This window comes from Eptesicus fuscus, chromosome 19 (assembly GCF_027574615.1).
Source record: "Eptesicus fuscus isolate TK198812 chromosome 19, DD_ASM_mEF_20220401, whole genome shotgun sequence".
Classification (NCBI taxonomy): Eukaryota; Metazoa; Chordata; class Mammalia; order Chiroptera; family Vespertilionidae; genus Eptesicus; species Eptesicus fuscus.
In genome coordinates, this window is record NC_072491.1 from 695,137 (window position 1) to 712,449 (window position 17,313).

The window sequence follows — 17,313 nt, forward strand, 5'->3', positions numbered from 1 at the left end:
CTCTGTGCGCGCACCATTCGCCCTCAGCCCCTTGCACCTGTGGGCCCACCTGTCCCTCCGAGGGCCTGGTGCTCTCCCAGCCCCTGGAGTTGCTGGCCCCTGGCCCAGACCACACCTGGCCGCCCACACTGGGCTCTGGTGGAGGACACTGTGAAGCCGAAACAGCCCCGTGAGCTGCTGCCCGCTGGGCTGCCTCTTCCTGGGCCTCGCCTGGCCTCCACGCCCTCCCTGCGGGCCCTGCTGGCCACCCAGTTCCTGCTCCTGGTCACAGCGTCAGACCCCACCGAGCCTCCTCCAGAGGGCGCCACCCACCTCTCCACGGACATCCCAGGCCTGTGGGTTCCGGTGGGGCGCTGGCCTCTGCGCGCCCACCAGACGGAGCCTGCTGGCTGGCACCCAGCGCCCTGCCAGGGTTGAATGAGGGAAGCATGGCGATGGGCAGGGAGGAAGCCACTCTGGCTCTGGGCTGGGCAGGTCCCTCCACCCAGAGTGACCCCCCCCCAAGCCCCTGCCTCAGTGGGGCTGCGACTCTCACAGCCTGGTGGAGGGCTGGGGGCAGTCCCTCCAGGCAGGGACCCCTCAGGAAGGCCTGGGGTCCGCCCGCCCGGACGGAAAGTAAACACACGTGATCAGAGGGGCCCCGTCCGTCTGTCTGAGGCCGGGGTCTGGGCCGTGCGGAGATGGGGCTCAGGAGGGGGGTGTAGATAAGGCCGCGTGTGGGCAGGAGTACGGGCGGGGGGCTTGGGGGCTGCCCAGGGCCGTCTTTTCCCCGGGGCTCAGGCAGCGTCTCGGGCCCAGAAACGCGTCTGCAGCGCTTATTCACTGCTTTCCGAGACCTTGGGCTCCGACGACCCCCTCGCCTGGCTTTGGCCTCTCAAATTGCCCCTCGAGGGTTCCCGGAGGAGGCCCCTGGTCCTGGAGGGACAAATGGGCCGGAGAGGCCTCGAGTCTCTTCTCGGTGTTGTTGTGGGGGTCGAACCCTGGAATCAAAAATAAGACCACCGGAGGCTGCTGATTGATTAAAAAAAGCAGGCAAGGATTTATTGAACCGGCCAGGACGGCCGCGAGGGCACCACACGCAGGTGGAGTCCACACGACCGCGCTGTCCCAGGTGCAGGCAGTCCTTTTAAAGGTCCAAACCACAAAAATTTTCCTTTGTTCTAAATTCTAAATTCTAAAGTCTGGGAACAGCCTGCAGGGGGGTTCCCAGCCCCTGCTGGACATTGGAATGTGGCCCTATCTTGGGAAAGCAGGTTTTTACAGAACAGACCCAAGCGGAGTCAGTAATCTCTAAAGGTTATCTGCAGTTTCTACTCCTGGAGCCACTGAGTCAGTGGGAATCCATCTCCTGTCGTCCTGGTCCACAGGCACAGGAAAATTCCCTCTGTGTCTCCAGGTCTCAGTCTGGAAGCTGAGGTAACCACCCCATTGTCCAAGCAAGCAAGTGCGTACAGAAGCCAGAATAGCAGGGTTAAAGTTCAAACAGCAGTTTTTACCTAAGCATGGTTGCTACCATACTTCAGGTGTGGGGTCGATTTCTAGGGGTTCCTGTCCCTGGGCCTGGCATGTTGGGGGCACTGCCTTCTGTCTTCATGTTAATACCCCTCTTGGGCTTGGAGCCTGGGATTGTGTGGGGTTAATGTCCCAGCCGAACCCAGGGCCCCCTCTTTGGTGAATCCTGAAGCCGCATGACGCCCAGTGCACGCCGGCGAGGGGCCCCTCCCACTGAGGGGAGAAGGGCAGAGGGTGCGCCCCGCTGATGGCAAACTCCCGGCTGACCGGCTACCATCTGTCCTCACGCGGCCACTCCTCCACGCGCTGGCCCGCAGCGCTCTGGGTCCTGTGACCTCAGCAGACGGACCTGGAGGAGGCGCGGTCGGAGGCCAGCGGCTCTGGCTCCGGTCCCTGCCTCCCCAGGGGCCTCAGGCAGCCCCAGGAGTGTAGGGCCTGTGCACTGCTCACCTCATGCGCCCCAGCCCCCTTTGGGGCCCCTCAGGCTGAGGATGGGCCCCCTGCCCGCAGTGGTGTGTCCTCAAGTCCCTGAGGCAGGGGGAGAACTGCTGGTGGAATTGCCCCCCACCCCCACCCCCATCTTCTCGGCCAGCACGCTGGGGAGGGGCCAGGGCTCCAGCCCTGTGTGTGGTCCCTCCCAAGGGGCCAGGTCAGCACGGGGCAGGCTCTCCTCAGCCCAACGGCCCAACGGCGACCGGAGTGAGGCCCCGGGAGATGCCTGCTCTTGGCCCACATCCCTCCCGCTCCTGTGTGAGCAGGTCCCCACCCCGCCCCTCTCCCAGGTCTGAGCCCCTCAGAAACGCGACGACCATCTTCCCTTTGTGTATCACATTTATTGACTCTCTCCAGCCCCCCAGTCCCGTGGGGAGCGGCCTCGGCTGGGCTGGGCTCCATCTCCCAGGCTGGAGCTCTCCCTGCCCAGAGCTGCCTGGGGCAGGCCAGCGGCTAGCAGAGCTGGCTCAGCCTCCGCAGCAGGGCCAGGCAGGCGTAGAGCGCACACGTGGGGCCCTGGGCCTCGGGCCTCCAGCACGCCTGGGGGGCGTCCGCCTGCAGCTCCAGGCCGCATTCCTCCAGCAGGGTCCAGATGGGCTCCTCTGGGCCCCAGCGGCTCCCCAGGAGCCCAGGTGGCAGGGACAGGTCCCTGGGCTCCTGCCACGGGGAGGTCTGCTCCAAAAGGCTCTCCACCTGCCAGGACAGGGTGGGAGGTTGTCCCTGGAGGCCCCAGGCATCACCCCCTCCCAGAGGTACCCAGGCCCCACCCACAGCCTGGCCTCTCCCCCAGCATCTGGGCCTCTCACCAGCCGGAAGGGCTCTGACAGGGCCTTGGCCTCCAGCGCCTCGGCCAGCAGCACGTGCTGGGGTTCGCTCAGCGCTGCGGAGAGACTGGGATAAGAGGGGCTCCGGGAGGCCCTGCAGAGAAGCCCACACCCCTGCCCATCTGCCCCGGCCCCGGGCCCTCACCAGCCAGGGCTCCCAGCAGGTAGGCGATGGGGCCGGCCAGGTCCTCCACCAGCGTCCGGCAGGGGCGCACCAGGCACTCGAGGATGTCGCCCGCGGGACCCTGCAGGGGCTCCGCCCGCCCGCGGCTCAGGCCCTGCTCCAGCTGCGGGCACAGGGGGGCAGGTGAGCCCGCCGGCCAGGGCAGACCCCGCCCCCTGAACCCCCACCCCAGGGGCTGCTCACCGACTCCTCCAGGGTTTCCAGGGCCGGCTTGTCCCGCAGCACCTGCCTCAGGCCCCTCAGCAGCTGCTCGCACAGCGGCCTGGACAGGCCCTCCAGGCCCCGGGCCCAGGCACTCACCTCCGCCTGCAGGCCCGGGAAGTCCTCCGCGGGCGCCTGCCCGTCCTCCTCCAGCCCATCTGTGGGGACAGGGCTGGCACTGCCTGGGCGTCCACAGGGCCGAGAGCCCTGCTCCGGACGGGGAGACCCCCAGGAGGAAGGAGGGGAGCCCACCAGGTGCCCCAGGGCTGGTCAGGAAGGTACTGACCTGACAAGAGCTTGAGGCGCTCGGCTAAGGACCTTATGGAGAAGCGGGGGGACTGTTGCTGGGGCTTGCTGCTTGCTCCACCGCGAAGCAGGTGGCCTGGCCGGGGGGAGCTGGTCAGCACAGGGAGCGGCCCAGGGCAGGGGCGCCGTGTGTGTGTGTGTGTGTGTGTGTGTGTGTGTGTGTGTGTGACATGCCCCCTCAGCAGGCTCCCGGCTGCCCCATGTGGTGCAGGAGGTACCTCAGCAGCCGGGAGCCTGTCCCATGCCCAGGCCGGGCTGGGGGGTCCCGGGGCCTCACCTGTTGGGGGCGGCTCGAAGGTCCTCTTCTTCCTGTCAGGGCTGAAGACGATGTCTGGCGGCCGGGTGGGAGCAGAGGTGGGGGGCAGGTTGGCCGAGGCTCCGGCCTTCCCCTCACCCACTGCGGCTCCCCTCGCAGTCCCTCAGGTGCGCCCCAACCTCCCACACACCCCGGCCCAGAGAGCTGCCCAGCCAGATGCCTGCACCCCCGCAGCCGGCGTGGCTCTTCCCCGGCCTCCCTGCGTCTTCCCCACGGCGTCTGGGCCCAGAAGTCACCCCAAGCCCAGCTCACCCCAGTCCGACCCGGTGATAACCAGCTGGGCCACCTGGAACGCGAGGACGCTGCCCGCGGGGATGGTGACGGTCCTCTTCCGGCTCAGGTGGCCCTGGCCCTGGCCCTGCGGGCAGAGCTGGGCTCAGAGCGGCTGGGTCCTGGGCCGGGAGTGGCCGGGGCCGGATCCGCCCGGCACCAGGGCCCCGCCCTCCCCTGCTCTCCCCCGCCCTCCCCGCCCTCGGCACGTCCCGCGCCCACACCTGGAAGCACGTGGCTCCGGGCAGCGCAAACTGGCCCGAGCCCTCCTGCCTGCGGGTCCGGGTGACCTCCACCTCCTTCTGCGTCTGCAGCACCTCCGTCACCACGAACACGTCGTCCCCGCGACTGCGCAGCTGCTGCAGGACCTTGTGCTCAGGCTGCCGCAGGTGCCTGCGCCGAGGGGGGTGGGCAGGAGGTTAGGGTGCACCTGCTCTGCGCCCCGCCCAGGGACCCGCCTTCCTCCCCACCCGCAGCCTCGGTGCCCACAGGCAGGGATGACGGGCTGGCGGCTGCGGGACCGGGACTTCCGGGGAGGCCCCAGGTCTGGGGGCTCACCTCTCCTGGAGCATGGCCGCCCAGGTGTTGGGGTCCACTCGCAGCGTGCACACGTTCATGGAGGCGCTGGAGCTGCCGGACACGGCGGCCCCGCCCGAGAACCCGCCCTGCCCTGGGCCCGCCGTCAGCTCGACGCGGCCCTGCAGCTGCCCGTCCACCGCGTCTTGGAATTGGAAGGGACCGACGCGCTGGACGTCTGGAACGAGACCGAGCTGAGGCCCTCCGCCCGCCATGCCCACCTGCCCCCTCCGCCCCCGGGCACCGGGACCTTCGTAAAGGAGCGCCTTCTGGGACGCAGAGCCCGAGGCCCAGGCAGGCGGCACGGGGGGGGTGGGGGGGGGGGGGGGGGGGCCTCCGCCCGTCGGTACCTGGCTCGGGGTCATCGGGCTCCAGGATGTCCCTGAGGGACAGGTTGATGCCCCTGTAGCGGGCCCTCCAGAACCAGGAGCTGGGGGGCCTGCGGCCCAGCAGGCAGTAGGGCTGGAAGCTGGTGGAGCTCCGCAGGCTGCCCACGGGGACCAGCTCCCTGCTCTGGTCCAGCTCCTGGACCACGCTCTTCACCACCTGCTCGAAGGCAGACGCCATGCTCCCCGGAGGCGGAGGCCGGCGTGGCCACAGGGCTGGGCGAGAGGAGAGGGGACAGTCGGCGCTCGGGTGCCTCCAAGGACCGGGCGCGGTTTCCTTCCGAAGCCACTTGCACGGTCAGTCCTGGGCGCGCTGACTGGCCGGACCCAGCACAGAGAGGGACCGGGCCCTCCCTGCCGTCCCCTCCATCCCTCTGAGGAGCCAGAGCCCCTCCGGGGACCACCCCCACCCCCCTCAGTGGGACGCCCAGGAAAGCCCTGGACAGCCCTGATGGGGGCAGTCAGCTTCGGGTCACGCAGCCAGGCCGCCATCACTTAGTCCGCCCAACGTGGCTCAGGGCCACCCCGGAGGGAGGGCAGGACAAGGCAGGAGCCTTGGGGTGACCCCAGGCCGATGCTCTGTCTGCTGTAGCCACTGCCTCCCTGGCTGAGGTGTTCAAAGGGTGGGGGGTGGGGGGTGGGGGAGGGGGAGAGGGAGAAACTGAGTCACCTTCTCCAAGATGCGGCTCAGGGGCCAGAACGCCGGCTCCTCTGTGTCCAGAGCCTCATGAGCCCCTTGTCTAAGGCGGAGGCTTCAGGGCTCAGAGACCAAGGCAGACCTGGGCCCAGGCAAGGGCCCCTCCAGGCCCCCTCCCTACCCCCGAAGTCTGGCTGGTGAGGGGCCACTTCCCAGGGGCCCTGGGCTTCCCCAGGTGGGCCTGGGATTGGGGGGAGCCCTTAGAGGGGGCTGGGACCAGGGCATCGCCCCAAGGGCGGGCACCCCCGACCCAGTGTGAGCGAGCAGGGCCACCCGGGTGCCAGGGGGCGCAGCTCACCGTGACCTTGACCTTGGCGCCCAGGTTCCGGGCGCAGGAAGCGAAGTCGCCGGGGCTGGGGTTGGGCGGGCTGTGCTCTGGGGCCGACAAAGCAGCGCTCAGCCGGCCGCGGGCTCAGGACCCAAAAGCGAAACCTGCAGGCGCGGCTGGGACCGCCCGGCGCTGCCGGAAATGACCAGGGGCCTCGCCCCGCCAGCGGAGCTGCCCGGCGGCGGGCTCTTTCCAAATCCCTGGGGCGCGTGGGGGCGCCGAGCAGACATTCCTCCCAAGTACTGTACCCGCGGCCCACAAGCACGTCAGGCCCGGCGAGGGGCGCGCACAGCGCCGGGGCGGAGGTGCGGGTGGGGGTCGGAGCTGGGGAGGGAGCAGGAACCGGTGGCGCGGACGTGCCTCTGGCGGTTCCGCAGCAAGTGAGACAGCGCGCCCGCCCCAGCCAGCCCCTCGGGGTGTGTAGCCCGGAGAGGAACCCGTCACCGCCGCCTGCACACGTGGGTTGATAGCAGCCGGGACGCAGACACCCCGCCCGTCGGCCAGCGCACCCTGGACAGCACGGAGAACTCAAAACACCATCCTCACCCCGGCCGGTGTGGCTCAGTGGGTAGAGCGTCGGCCTGCGGACCGGAGGGTCCCAGGTTCGATTCCGGTCAGGGGCACAGGCCTGGGTTGCGGGCGCCATCCCCAGTGTGGGGCGTGCAGGAGGCAGCCAATCGATTCTCTCTCAACATTGATGTTTCTATCTCTCTCCCTCTCCCTTCCTCTCTGAAATCAATAAAAATATATTAAAACAAAACAAATCCCAAAACCACAACACCGTCCTCAGTGTATGACACAGCGAGTACTGGGGGTGCCCGGGGCCGGGGAGGGGGAGGGGTGCCAGCTGGCAGGGGCGCGGCTTCTTTGGGGCGATGCAATGTTCCAGCCGATTGTGGTGAGGGTTGCACAACCCTGAGGATGCCAACACCAACGCGTGCACGACGGGCACTGGAGTTCTCCTAACGAGGCTGTGGCTGATACAGCGCAGCCAGGTGGCACTCTCCGGCCGGCACAGGCTCCGCGCGCCCTCGCTGCCCCGGGTCGTGGGTCACGTGGAGTCCTGTCCGGTGCCAGGCAGCGGCCCGCAGCCCTCCGCCTGCTCCACACTCGCCTCTCGCCGTCTCACCCACCCTGTAAGGGGCTGGTGACCGGCCAGACGCGCTGGGAATGGGGCCTGGCGGGCAGTGACCTGGGAGGGCAGGGCAGGGCGTTCAGATCCCGGAGACAACCCGAGAGTGCGCTGCAGGGAGCGCGGGGCCGCGCCGCGGGGGAGGGAGAATGGGCTCCGGGAGGGGAGTCGGCCTCCGAGCCCAGCCTGGACGGGACGCGGAGGCCGGACGGCTGAGACCTGGCGGGGGGCAGCGGGCGCCCGGAACCCCCTACGCTTCAAAGGAGCGCCCGGCGGGCCCGCCCTAGACCTGGACTCGGAGGCTAGCGAGGCCGGGAGGTCCCGTTCCGCGGGGACTCGGGGCGGGCGGAGCTGCGGGCCGCGGATTCCAGCGCGGCCTCGCGAGCCTTGGGGAGCCGCCAGGGGCCGCCCCGCCCCGGGAATCCACGCCCCGCAGCCCCTCCCTCCGGAATTCCCTGTGCCCGCCTCCCCCACCCCCGCCCCGCTCCCCTCCGCTTGCGCCCTGGTCGTCCTGCCCGGCTCCCCGGCCGGCGGTGGGGCACGCGGAACCCAGCCCACCCGCTGGGCCTGGGCAGGGGAGGCAGCCCTTGTCCGGCTTCAGGTGGGGGCCTCCGGCTCTGCCCGGCGGCGGAAGTGCTGCTGGCACCCCGGCAGGGGCGCCCACGCTTCGCCCAGAGGAGGGCTTGGGGCAGACGGTCCGGTGCGACTCCCACCACCCTCCGTCGTGGTCCTGAGAGCCTCGTGGGAATGCCCTGCTGAAGGGAACAGCTGGCTGATAACATTTTCTTTTTTTTAAAAAATGTTTTTATAGATTTCAGCATGGATGGGAAAGGGAGACCGAGAGAGAAACATCAGTGATGAGAGGATCCTGGATTGGCTGCCTCCTGCACGCCCCCTGGGGGGTCCACATGAACCCTGACCTCCCGGTTCATAGGTCGGCGCTCGCAGCCACGCCGGCCGGCCGGGCAGTGACCGCATTTCCTTCCGGGAGGATCTCTCCGGGGCTGAGTTACACTTGGCAGCGAGGGCCGATGCGGGATGAGATGCTGGGGTGAAGGACCTACGGGGGCCTCGAGGGCAGTTCTCTCCCAACCACTTGCCCCCCGCTCCGTGCGGGCTACAGGCGAGGGGGGCATCCGTGAGGAGTGGTCCCAGCCTGCCCACCACCTGCCCCCCTGAGAGCCTGGCGGGAGGCGCAGGCTGGGCTGGTAAAGGCGGAAGTACAGAGATGGGGGCAGGCGGAGGCTGGGAAGGGCTGCGCTGCGACTCGCCCCAGTCCCGCGGGGAACGAGAGCCCCTTCACCGGTGACCCCCACGGCCGTCTCCCCCCGCCTCCCGCGCCCCGCAGTGCCGGCTCCCTATCCTTTGCTCTGCGCATGCGTGGCCTGCAGGCGTTGCCAGGGCGACGGTGCGTCCCTGGCGTCCCGGAGGAGGCCGGGCCTGGCTGCAGTGCGCAGTCTCCGAGCCTCTCGCGCTCCGCCCGCCCCGCCCACAGGGAAACGGTCGCGCGGCGATGACGTCGCGGGAGCCTGGCTGGGCGTCGCGGACTCGGGAGATGGAGGAAAAGGAGCTGTTACGGCAGCAGATCCGCCTCCTGCAGGGTGAGTCGGGCCGGGCTGGGGTCGCGCGTCCCTCTCTTCCCCTCACCTCAGGGGGACGTTCTCCGCCCGCCCGCGGTCTCCACAGCCGGGTCGTGCCGGGCCGGGCGGGGCGGGAGGTGGGGACCCGAGGGGCTCCGGGCCTGCGGGGTCAGCCCCCTGCCCGGGGTTCGTCCGACGGATAACGCGAGCCTCTCCGGCGCTGTGGCGGGGGCGGCGGGGCGGTCGCTTAGTAACCGGCGGGAGGCGGCCCCCCATCCCCGCGGGTGGGCGCGTCCTTCGGGTGAGCGCGTCCCCCGCGCTCCCGGCCCCTGACAGTGGGCGGAGGTGCCGGTGGCAAAGCTCGCGAGGGCGAGGGCGGGGCCCGGTTTCCACGCGCCTTCCCTCCGTACTTCACTCACTCCAGACGCAGACGGCCCAGGCCTCAGTTCCCAAACTTTTCAGATTTTAGACCCAGGTCGAGCTTTTTATCCTTAACTCCCCCCCCCCCCCCCCGCCACCTTTAAGGCTGTTTCCACAAAGAAGACTGAAGGACTCGGGACGTGTGTATGGGAGAGTCTGGGTGTGCTGGCCTTTTGTGGGTCACCTCTTGGGCTTCCATCATGCCTGCCCCCAGGCGTCACAGGTCTGGACACGGCTCTTTCTGGGTCTGGGAGAGGGTCGTGCCTGGGGGCTGGGGAGCCGCTGCTCGCTGGGCTGTAACCTCCCCAGCCCTGGGTTGCCTCCTGCACCGGACAGTTGTCCAGGGGCCTCCTTGGAAAGCCGCGTGGTGGTCAGCCCACTGCCCTGGGTTCTCCCCGCTGGTCAGGCCTCGCGTCCCGAGGGGAGGACGGTGTGACATTCTTGTCAAGTGTTGAGTGCCCAGCGCTGTCAGTCACCTCACACCCATTGTCCTGTGTAGCAGGCAGGGAGCTTGTTAAGGGTCTTGCCCCAAACCCCTCTCCACCAGCGGGCAGCCAGAGGGCCTCTGTGGCTGGCGGCCCCTTCTTGCCCAGGCATTGCAGTATAGGCCTTGCTGGTCTTTTCGTACTGAGTGACACTGCTCTTTTTTTTTTTTTGAAAAAAAATATTTTTATTGATTTCAGAGAGGAAGGGAGAGGGAGAGAGAGATTGAGACATCAGTGATGAGAGAGAATCATTGATTGGCCACCTCCTGCACGCCCCCTACTGGGGATCGAGCCCACAACCCAGGCATGTGCCCCTGACCGGAATCGAACCCGGGACCCTTCAGTCCGCAGGCTGACGCTCTATCCACTGAGCCAAACCAGCCAGGGCTTCGAAGGATTGTGGACCCAGAATAATATTCCCAGCAAATAGGGAAGGTGATGCCACAGGGGCGCGTGGTCAGTGTGGGCAACCAGAAGCGGGACTGAAGCAGATCTGAGGGGAAAAGGCTCATGGGAAAGACAGGCCCAAGTGGTTCAGGCTGAAGTGTCAGTGGGTCTCCGCCAAGGAGGGGCTCAGGAGAGAGATGGGGGTCTATGGGGTGTCTCGTCAGCTGATGCCCCTCCCGGGGACTGTTGCTGATGTTGCTCTGAGCCTCCGGGTCAGCCTGCGATTCTGTCTCCTAGGTCTGATTGATGACTACAAGAACCTCCATGGCAATGCCCCTGCCCCAGGCCCCTCCGCCGCTTCCCGCTGGCAGCCGCCCGTCTACAACAGCAGCAGGGCCTTTGGGGCGCGCTACCCTCGTCCGAGCCGGAGGGGCTTCTCCACGAGCCATGGGCCTGCGTGGCGCAAGAAATACTCCCTCGTGAACCGGCCCCCGGGACCCTTGGACCCACCTGGCGACTCCTTGGACCCACCCAGTGACTCCTTAGACCCACCCGGGGACTGTGCGGCGCAGCCCACCCTCGGGGCTGGAGGCAGCCAGGACCCCACCCCCCAGCAGTATGTCCTGGAGCGGCAGGTCCAGCTCAGTGCTGACCAGAGCATGGTCATCAAGATCAAACCTCCGTCCCAGCCCAGCGTGGCTGGTGCTGCGGGTGCCCCCCGGGGTTCCTCGAAGGAATATGAGGACCCTCCTTGGAGCGACCGCAGGCCTCGGGGAGGGGAGGGCGAGCCCTCCGGCGGGCAGCGTCCGCCCTCGAAGCCGGGAAGGGCCACGGGGGCCTACGGCACAGAGGACTGCCGGCTGGTCTGCCAGAAGGAGGCCGGCAAGCCCCGGGTGGTGAGGTCTGTGAGCAGCCTGAGCGACAGCCCCTCGGAGTCCCGGCGCACGGTCAGTGAGAGCGCCATTGCCATCAAGGCCCGCCTCCTGCCTCCCCACGTGCCCCAGCGCAGTGGCGTGGCCCTGGCTGTGAAGGTGAGCTCTCACCCTGTGGCCAGCTGTGCCGCACAGCTCCTTGGAGACAGGAGAGCCGATGCCGGCCACCCGGATCAGCCAACTCACTCTGGCTCCACGGCAGGCCCCACCAGACCAGCGTCCGGACCCAGGCAGGCCCCGGAGGCCTCGCTGCTTGTGTCCTGTCGAACCAACAAGTTCCGGAAAAACAACTACAAGTGGGTGGCTGCTTCGACGAAGAGCCCCCGGGCCCCTCGCAGGGCCCTCAGCCCCAGAGCAGCTGCGGAGAACGTGTGTGCAGCGGAGCGAGCCGAGAAGCTGCAGCCCAGAGCCGACCCGGAGGCCAAAGCCAGGCGGCCGGCCGTGTGCGCCGCGGGGGCTCTCCGCAGCAAGTACAAGTGGAAGGCCTCCAGCCCCTCGGCCTCCTCCTGCTCCTCCTTCCGCTGGCAGGCAGAGGCTGGCAGCAAGGACCATGCCCTCCAGCTCTCTCCAGTCCCTTCTCGGTCCCCCCCTGGGGACAAGCCAGCAGGGGGACCCAGTGGCTTGAAGCCCCTCTTCAGTGAGACCCCAGGGCTCTCGGCTTACAAAGTGAAGAGCCGCACCAAGATCATCAAGAGGCGGGGGAGTGCCACGTACGTGTCCCAGCCGCCACGGGTGCTGTGTGGGCCGTGGGCCGGGCCTGGCACCTCCCTCCGGTGACTCAGCGCCGGTGGGAGGGCCCGCCTGCAGTGATGGGGGCGGGGAGGGGAAGCATCACTTGCCCCTCCTGGTCTCTGCCTGGTTGAGCCTGAGTGAGAGCGGAGCTTTGTTCGTAGGGATGAGGCCGGGCTACTGCTGAGTGCGGGGGTTCAGCAGGGGCAGGGCTTGCCTCAGGCCCCCAGCCAGGCAGGGCAGGTGGAGGCTGGTGCCCGCCCTTCTCCTGTTAGGAGAGGCTGCTGGGCAGCTTCCATTCTGGGCACGGGTCTGTGGGCAGGAGGCTCTGAGCCTGGCCCGGTGCTGGCTAGACACATGCAGGGTTGTAGTGTGTCTGCAGGAGGAGCTGTCCCCACTGGGCGGAAGGCTGCCCCACGGTGGCCACGTGTCCCCTCCCAGCCTCCACAAACCCTTGTGGATTGTGAGGAGGCTCAAAGATGGCACGTGGCCTGGGGTCAGGTGGCTACTGCTGGCCAAGCAGAGGGCCTCCCTCTGCCATCAGACATGGCGCATGCCCCATCCTCCTGTGAGCGCCCCTCTGCAGGTCCTTCCCACCGTCTGACCTTGGCCTTTGCCCTGCCGCCCCTTCTGGATGACCCCATCTTTCCTGGGTGGTGGCGGCCTCTGTGTCAGGATGGACAGGAGGGAGCTGTGGGAATAGCCCCTTCTGTGGAGAGGGCTGGGGATGCTGTGGCAGCTCCTCTGGACACCCCGTCTCCTCTGCCCCGACCCCAGCTCTGCTGGGGGCTCTTGGCCTGCAGAGGGGAGGAGGCAGACTGGGTGGGGGTCAGGGCCACTCTGCTCTGCTCCCCACCTGCCCAGGCTCAGGGATCGATCCTGGGATCCTCCTGCTGTGGCTGGGAGCTGCAGGCCTGGTGCTGCTGAGGTGGGAACACGGAGCTGGCCGGGCGGGAACTCATGGGGCTCCATTGGCTGCCTCCTGGGGCTGATTCCATGGTGCTTCCACGGGGTTGTATCTGAGTGGGCTGGGGGGGTCGTCCTCCGTGGGGGGGGCTGTTGAGAGCTGCCGGCTTTGTCTCCGCAGCCTTCCTGGGGACAAGAGGAGCAGCCCCCCGCCAGCTGCCACCGCCAAGAGCCAGTTCAACCTGCGGAGGAGGCAGGTCCTGCGGGGGAGAAGCGGCCCTGTCCCGAAGAAGACCCCCCCCAAGGGCCTGATGCAGGCCCCCCGGCACCGGCTGTGCTGCCTGCCCCCCGGCCGCGCCCACCTCCCCGGCAGGGAAGGTAGGAGGGCAGGAGGGGCCCTGGGAGGGGCTCTGGGAAGCCTGAGCGGGCCCCACGCTGGCCCAGCTGCATTCCTGTTGGTGGAAGGAGTGGGAAGTGGATGAGAGGGTGGCCGCCCAGCCATCCTGAAGGAGGAGGCGGGGGCTCCCCAGGGCCCCCGTCTGTCTGTTGGCCTGGGAGGGTCGGCTTTGCCCTGTGAGTCACTGGTGGTTAGTGGCCAGCGTGAGGGAGGTCGTGGGACGTGGCCCGGCTGTGAGGTGCTGGCAGCACATGGGGGGACTGCTGGCACGGGCGGGGGCTCGTGGTGGAGGTCTGGGGCCGTGGGGAGTGGGCAAGGGGGAGGCAGGGGTCACTGGATGCCGTCCTGGAGAGCCAGCTCCCTGGGCGCACCTGGTCCTGTGGGTCCCCTTTCCCTCCCCTTGGAGCAGCGGGGAGTGTGTGGTGGGACTTGCCAGGGCCTGGTGGTCAGCAAACTGCGGCTCACAAGCCACATGCGGCTCTTTGGCCTCTTGAGTGTGGCTCTTCCACAAAACACCACGGCCTGGGCGAGTCTATTTTGAAGAAGTGGCGTTAGAAAAGTTTAAGTTTAAAAAATTCGGCTCTCAAGAGAAATTTCAATTGTTGTCCTGTTGATACTTGGCTCTGTTGACTAATGAGTTTGCCGACCGCTGTAGCCAGGCTGACGCCTGTGAAATACGGAGGCAACAGGGTTTGGGGCCGAGCAGGCGTGGCCCCAGACAGTTCGACTTGGGACCTTCGCCCACTGAGCGGTGGAGGCTACCCTCTCCTCAGGGCTGTGTTGTGCCAGGGCCCAGCTGAGGGCTTGGAGAGGCTGGCGGGACCGTGTCTCAGAGCTGAGGGCCTGTGGGGAGCTGCCACTAGGGGGCGGCGTGGGCCCCAGAGGGACGTGAGGTCAGGCTGCAGGGCTGGTTGCCCGCCTGCCCTTGTTCGGCTGCCACGCCCGCCCGTGTGCCATGGCGAGTGTGGACTTGGCCGCAGGGTGAACGAGCAAAGGGAGCCATGGGGGCAGGTGGGGAAGCCCAGCCCCAGCCCCACGGCCTGCCGTGCGGCCAGGTGCCCAGCAGAGGGCGCACTTGCCCCTCTTATCCCTGGGTCCGTCTTTTTTCTGGTAATTGATTGCCTAATTTCCTATTTATGTGAAAGAAAGCAGATATCAAGTAATTTGCAGCAATAACCTGCTAATGCGGGGCCAGTATCGAAACTCCCCTGTTCATTTCAAGTGGCAGATAAAACACGAATACATAATTATCCTCGCAAATTGGATTGTTTTAAATAACCGAAAGGCTGCGGCCGGAGAAGTCCGTCCCATCTCCCTGGAGCTGCTGTTGCGGTGTAATTGCCGCGTTCAATCAATTCCCTGGCATTAGAGATTCCATCACAATCAACATTAAGCTTTATTCATCGTGATGGCTAAGAGCCGCGCCATTTCTCCTCTTTTTCTTAACTGGCAAAATTAATCAGGGAAAAGATTTTAAACATTTACCCGTGCGAAAGAGGTCAGCTCTGCCACTATATTGCTCAGCAGATAAGGGGCTAATAAAAAGAAAATTGAATTACTAATGATCGCCAGGAACAGAGTGTATAAAACCTGGCAATCGCCGGTTCAGGGGAGGGAGAATCATTTTCCTGGGACAAGGTGTGCTCGTTTTTTACTTTGGCGCCTGTTGTCAGCAGTTTAATTTGAGAGCCATGAACAGGAGGAAACAGTTAGGGAATAATGAGCCCGGAGGTGGAGCGTGCTGCAGGATATATGCTGTACACAATTTATTTGGCACAACAGATAATCACTTTAATTGAATTCAAAACTGCATTGTTCAGCAGGCTGGGCGCAGGCGGCTGGGGCCGGGGTGGTGAAGGTTCCCTCCCCTCCTCGCTCCCCTCCTCGCTCCCCGCCCTCCCTGGGGCCTGGCTCTGGGCTCAGAGGGCTCAGTCAGACTTTGCCTGGGTGGGGGGGCCATGGGCCACCACGTGCTAAGGGAGCTGAGGGCCTCGGTCTCCTCTGCGGTCAGCCGGCCTCTTGCCTTCCTCTCTCCCTTTCTCCTGGGCTGTCCCCTGGCAGCTGGGGGACGGGAGCGGGTGCCTGAGGAAGGGCGGAGCGCGCTGCTGACGGCTGCACAGGGCCCGTGTGGGCAGGCGCTGGAGGAGGAAGGAGAGGAGAGCCTTTCGTAGACCTCAACAGCGGTTTCCAATTGAGCACCCGTGTAATTGCGGCAATTAGTACCCAGCCAGGGGTGCTCTCGGCCTCCCAGCCCACTCGTGGGGGCCGACTCTCTCAGCGCAGCGCCCAGGGGTTCAGGGCCAGCTCCCAGGCGCCTCCTCCTCTGGTCTCGCTGGGCCCAGCGCTGTCCCTCGGGCACCCTGATGGCACAGGCTGCACCTGTGCCCTGAGCTTGGCTCCCGAAGGCAGAGCGGGTGCTGCCCAGCTGCCTGCTCTCAGGACGGCCGGAGAGCGGTGTTCCTGCCGCTCCGTGGGGCTGGCAGCCCACCGGCCCCTGGGCCCCGGCTCGGGGCTTCATGGTGACAGAGGCCAAGCGCTCACTGGGGAGGCAGCCCAGGACCTGCTGCCTGGCACTGGGCAGCCCTGTGTGGCCTGCGCAGCCTCAGGGCCTCAGGAGGGTCAGGGGCGGAGCGAGCCGTGCCCTGGGTGCCCACAGAAAGGGCGGTGCTTTCCCAGGGTGCTGTGGGGCGGCCAGGCTGCTGGGTGGGCCAGGGGCTTGGGGCTACTGGCTCTGCACGGTGGGAGCAGAGGAGCCTGGGGGGGAGGCCCAGCAGGGCCAGGGCTGGGCTCCGGGGTGTCCTGTCATCTCCCCGTCCTGCACGCCTCCGGGGGTTTCTCCAGGTGCCTGGGCAGGAGCCCGCAGGCTGGTGCTGGCACTGCCCAGCCCCTCCCATGGCTGTGGCTGCCAGGGCTGGCCCCGGGCTGCTGTGTGCCTGGGCATCTGCAGCCTCACGCTCGCCTGCCCTCCGTTTCCTGCGGCAGCACCGGGAGGGCCGAGAGCCGTGAAGTCGTCCGAGTTAGGGGCTCGGGAGGCAGCGCAGTCCGAGTTTTGCATAAATCACCAGCCCGTTGGAGGCTCCAGTTTTACGTTTCCCGGGGCTGCGCTAAGTATCATTCCCGGAGCTGGGCAAGAATCACGTGTGCGTCCGGAGCGTGTGTGCCCAGAGTCCAGCGATGCCCCGCAGGCTCAGAGCCTCAGGTGGCCGCGACCTCCGCGGAGCTGGGGGCGCCCAAATCCAGAGCCTGGGAAGCAGGGGTGGGTTCTCAGCATGCCTGGAGCTTGCACCAGGGGCCTGGGGCACCCTCCTGGGGGGCAGGGTCCCAGGTAGGGATGGCTCGCTCGGCCTGTTCCTTGTGTCTAATGATGGAGGTGGCGTGCCCAGGGCATCACACCTTGTGTTCTGGCCGAGTCAGGGCTTCTCCCTGCAGCCCCCTCCTCTGGTCTGTCCCACCTGCCCCCAGGGCAGGGCTGGGTGTGGCCAGACCTCCACGTGGATGTGGGTCTTGGTCCCCTGGGGACGGGCCAGTGCCCCTTGGTGTCCCCTGCCCAGCGCAGGGCTGGCGGGCAGGGCTGTGGGAGGAGGCAGCTCGCCGCCCGCAGGACACCCTCTCTTTCTGCCACTTGCCCCTCTGTGCCATCCCTGCCCTGGTAAGCTGGCTGTCAGTGGATGTCACCTGCCCCGGCACTGTGCTGGGCACGTGGGCAATGGGCCAGCCTGGTGAGGCCCCGCCAGCCTGGGGACAGAAGGGCGACGGCAGCACAGAGGTGACGGGTGGCAGAGAGAAGACGGGCCGGCCAGCTGGCCGAGGCAGGGAGGAGGTGCAGGCTGGCAGGGCTTCCCGAGGCCCAGAGGGGCGGACCCTGGGTGCGGGCAGAGGCTCCTGAGCAGGCGCACAGCGAGTTCGAGGTCGGGGCAGGTGTCCACGGAGCGTGACTGAGCTGGGCGGGAGGGCCCCAGATCATCTGGCGCTAACTTCCTGCCCCGCCTCCCACAGGCTGCCAGGCCTCCCAGGACCCCACCTCAGCCCGCTGCGCTCTCTGTAACCTCCCTCTAACGGCCTGGGAGGTGCCCACGTGGACCCAGCCCTGTCGCACCATGAGTGCTGCTGCTGGGCTCTGGGCTCTCGGGAGACGGGGGACGGGGTGGGGGGGGGGGGCGGGGGACAGAGAGCCACGCTGCTGGTTGAGTGACAGCTGTGACGGCTGTGCCAGACCCTGTGCCCAGGCCACCCTCTTCCTGAGGCGGAGATGA

General features: G+C 67.2%; 2 protein-coding genes across 4 annotated transcripts in view; one reads left to right on the top strand and one right to left on the bottom strand.

The window, feature by feature from the left end:
- Positions 1-2,325: 2,325 nt before the first annotated feature.
- On the bottom strand, positions 2,326-6,833 carry GSDMD (gasdermin D). Of its 3 annotated transcripts, none has more exons than XM_008159760.3 (11): positions 6,063-6,833; positions 5,032-5,283; positions 4,664-4,859; positions 4,330-4,498; positions 4,088-4,193; positions 3,797-3,850; positions 3,500-3,595; positions 3,196-3,371; positions 2,974-3,115; positions 2,811-2,884; positions 2,326-2,697 (listed from the first exon to the last, which is right to left on the bottom strand). In XM_008159760.3, exons 1-11 carry the CDS (start codon positions 6,736-6,738, stop codon positions 2,458-2,460), a joined length of 2,181 nt encoding a protein of 726 aa, XP_008157982.2. In that variant the 5' UTR covers positions 6,739-6,833; the 3' UTR covers positions 2,326-2,457. The 3 variants fall into 3 exon arrangements, with proteins under 3 accessions (XP_008157982.2, XP_054564561.1, XP_054564562.1); XM_054708586.1 differs by having other exon boundaries at positions 3,500-3,576; positions 3,796-3,850; XM_054708587.1 differs by lacking the exon at positions 3,500-3,595.
- Positions 6,834-8,735: 1,902 nt separating this feature from the next.
- The window catches only part of ZC3H3 (zinc finger CCCH-type containing 3), a 47,812-nt gene continuing 39,234 nt past the window's right edge, over positions 8,736-17,313 (top strand). Inside the window, exons 1-3 of the mRNA XM_008159711.3 lie at positions 8,736-8,825; positions 10,394-11,738; positions 12,845-13,041. Of these exons, the coding sequence (XP_008157933.3) occupies positions 8,738-8,825; positions 10,394-11,738; positions 12,845-13,041 (1,630 nt within the window). The 5' untranslated portion in view covers positions 8,736-8,737. The remainder of the gene's footprint in view (positions 8,826-10,393; positions 11,739-12,844; positions 13,042-17,313) is intronic.

What these genes read in the sequence shown, in the direction of transcription:
- GSDMD (XM_008159760.3), bottom strand. Translation starts at nt 6,738, where the DNA reads ATGGCGCCCGCAACCCAGGCCTGTGCCCCTGACCGGAATCGAACCTGG. An exon ending in TATCACCGGGTCGGACTGGG is followed by an intron (nt 3,851 to 4,087) that starts GTGAGCTGGGCT and finishes CCCGGCCGCCAG; the next exon opens with ACATCGTCTTCAGCCCTGAC. An exon ending in GCGCCTCAAGCTCTTGTCAG is followed by an intron (nt 3,372 to 3,499) that starts GTCAGTACCTTC and finishes CTGTCCCCACAG; the next exon opens with ATGGGCTGGAGGAGGACGGG.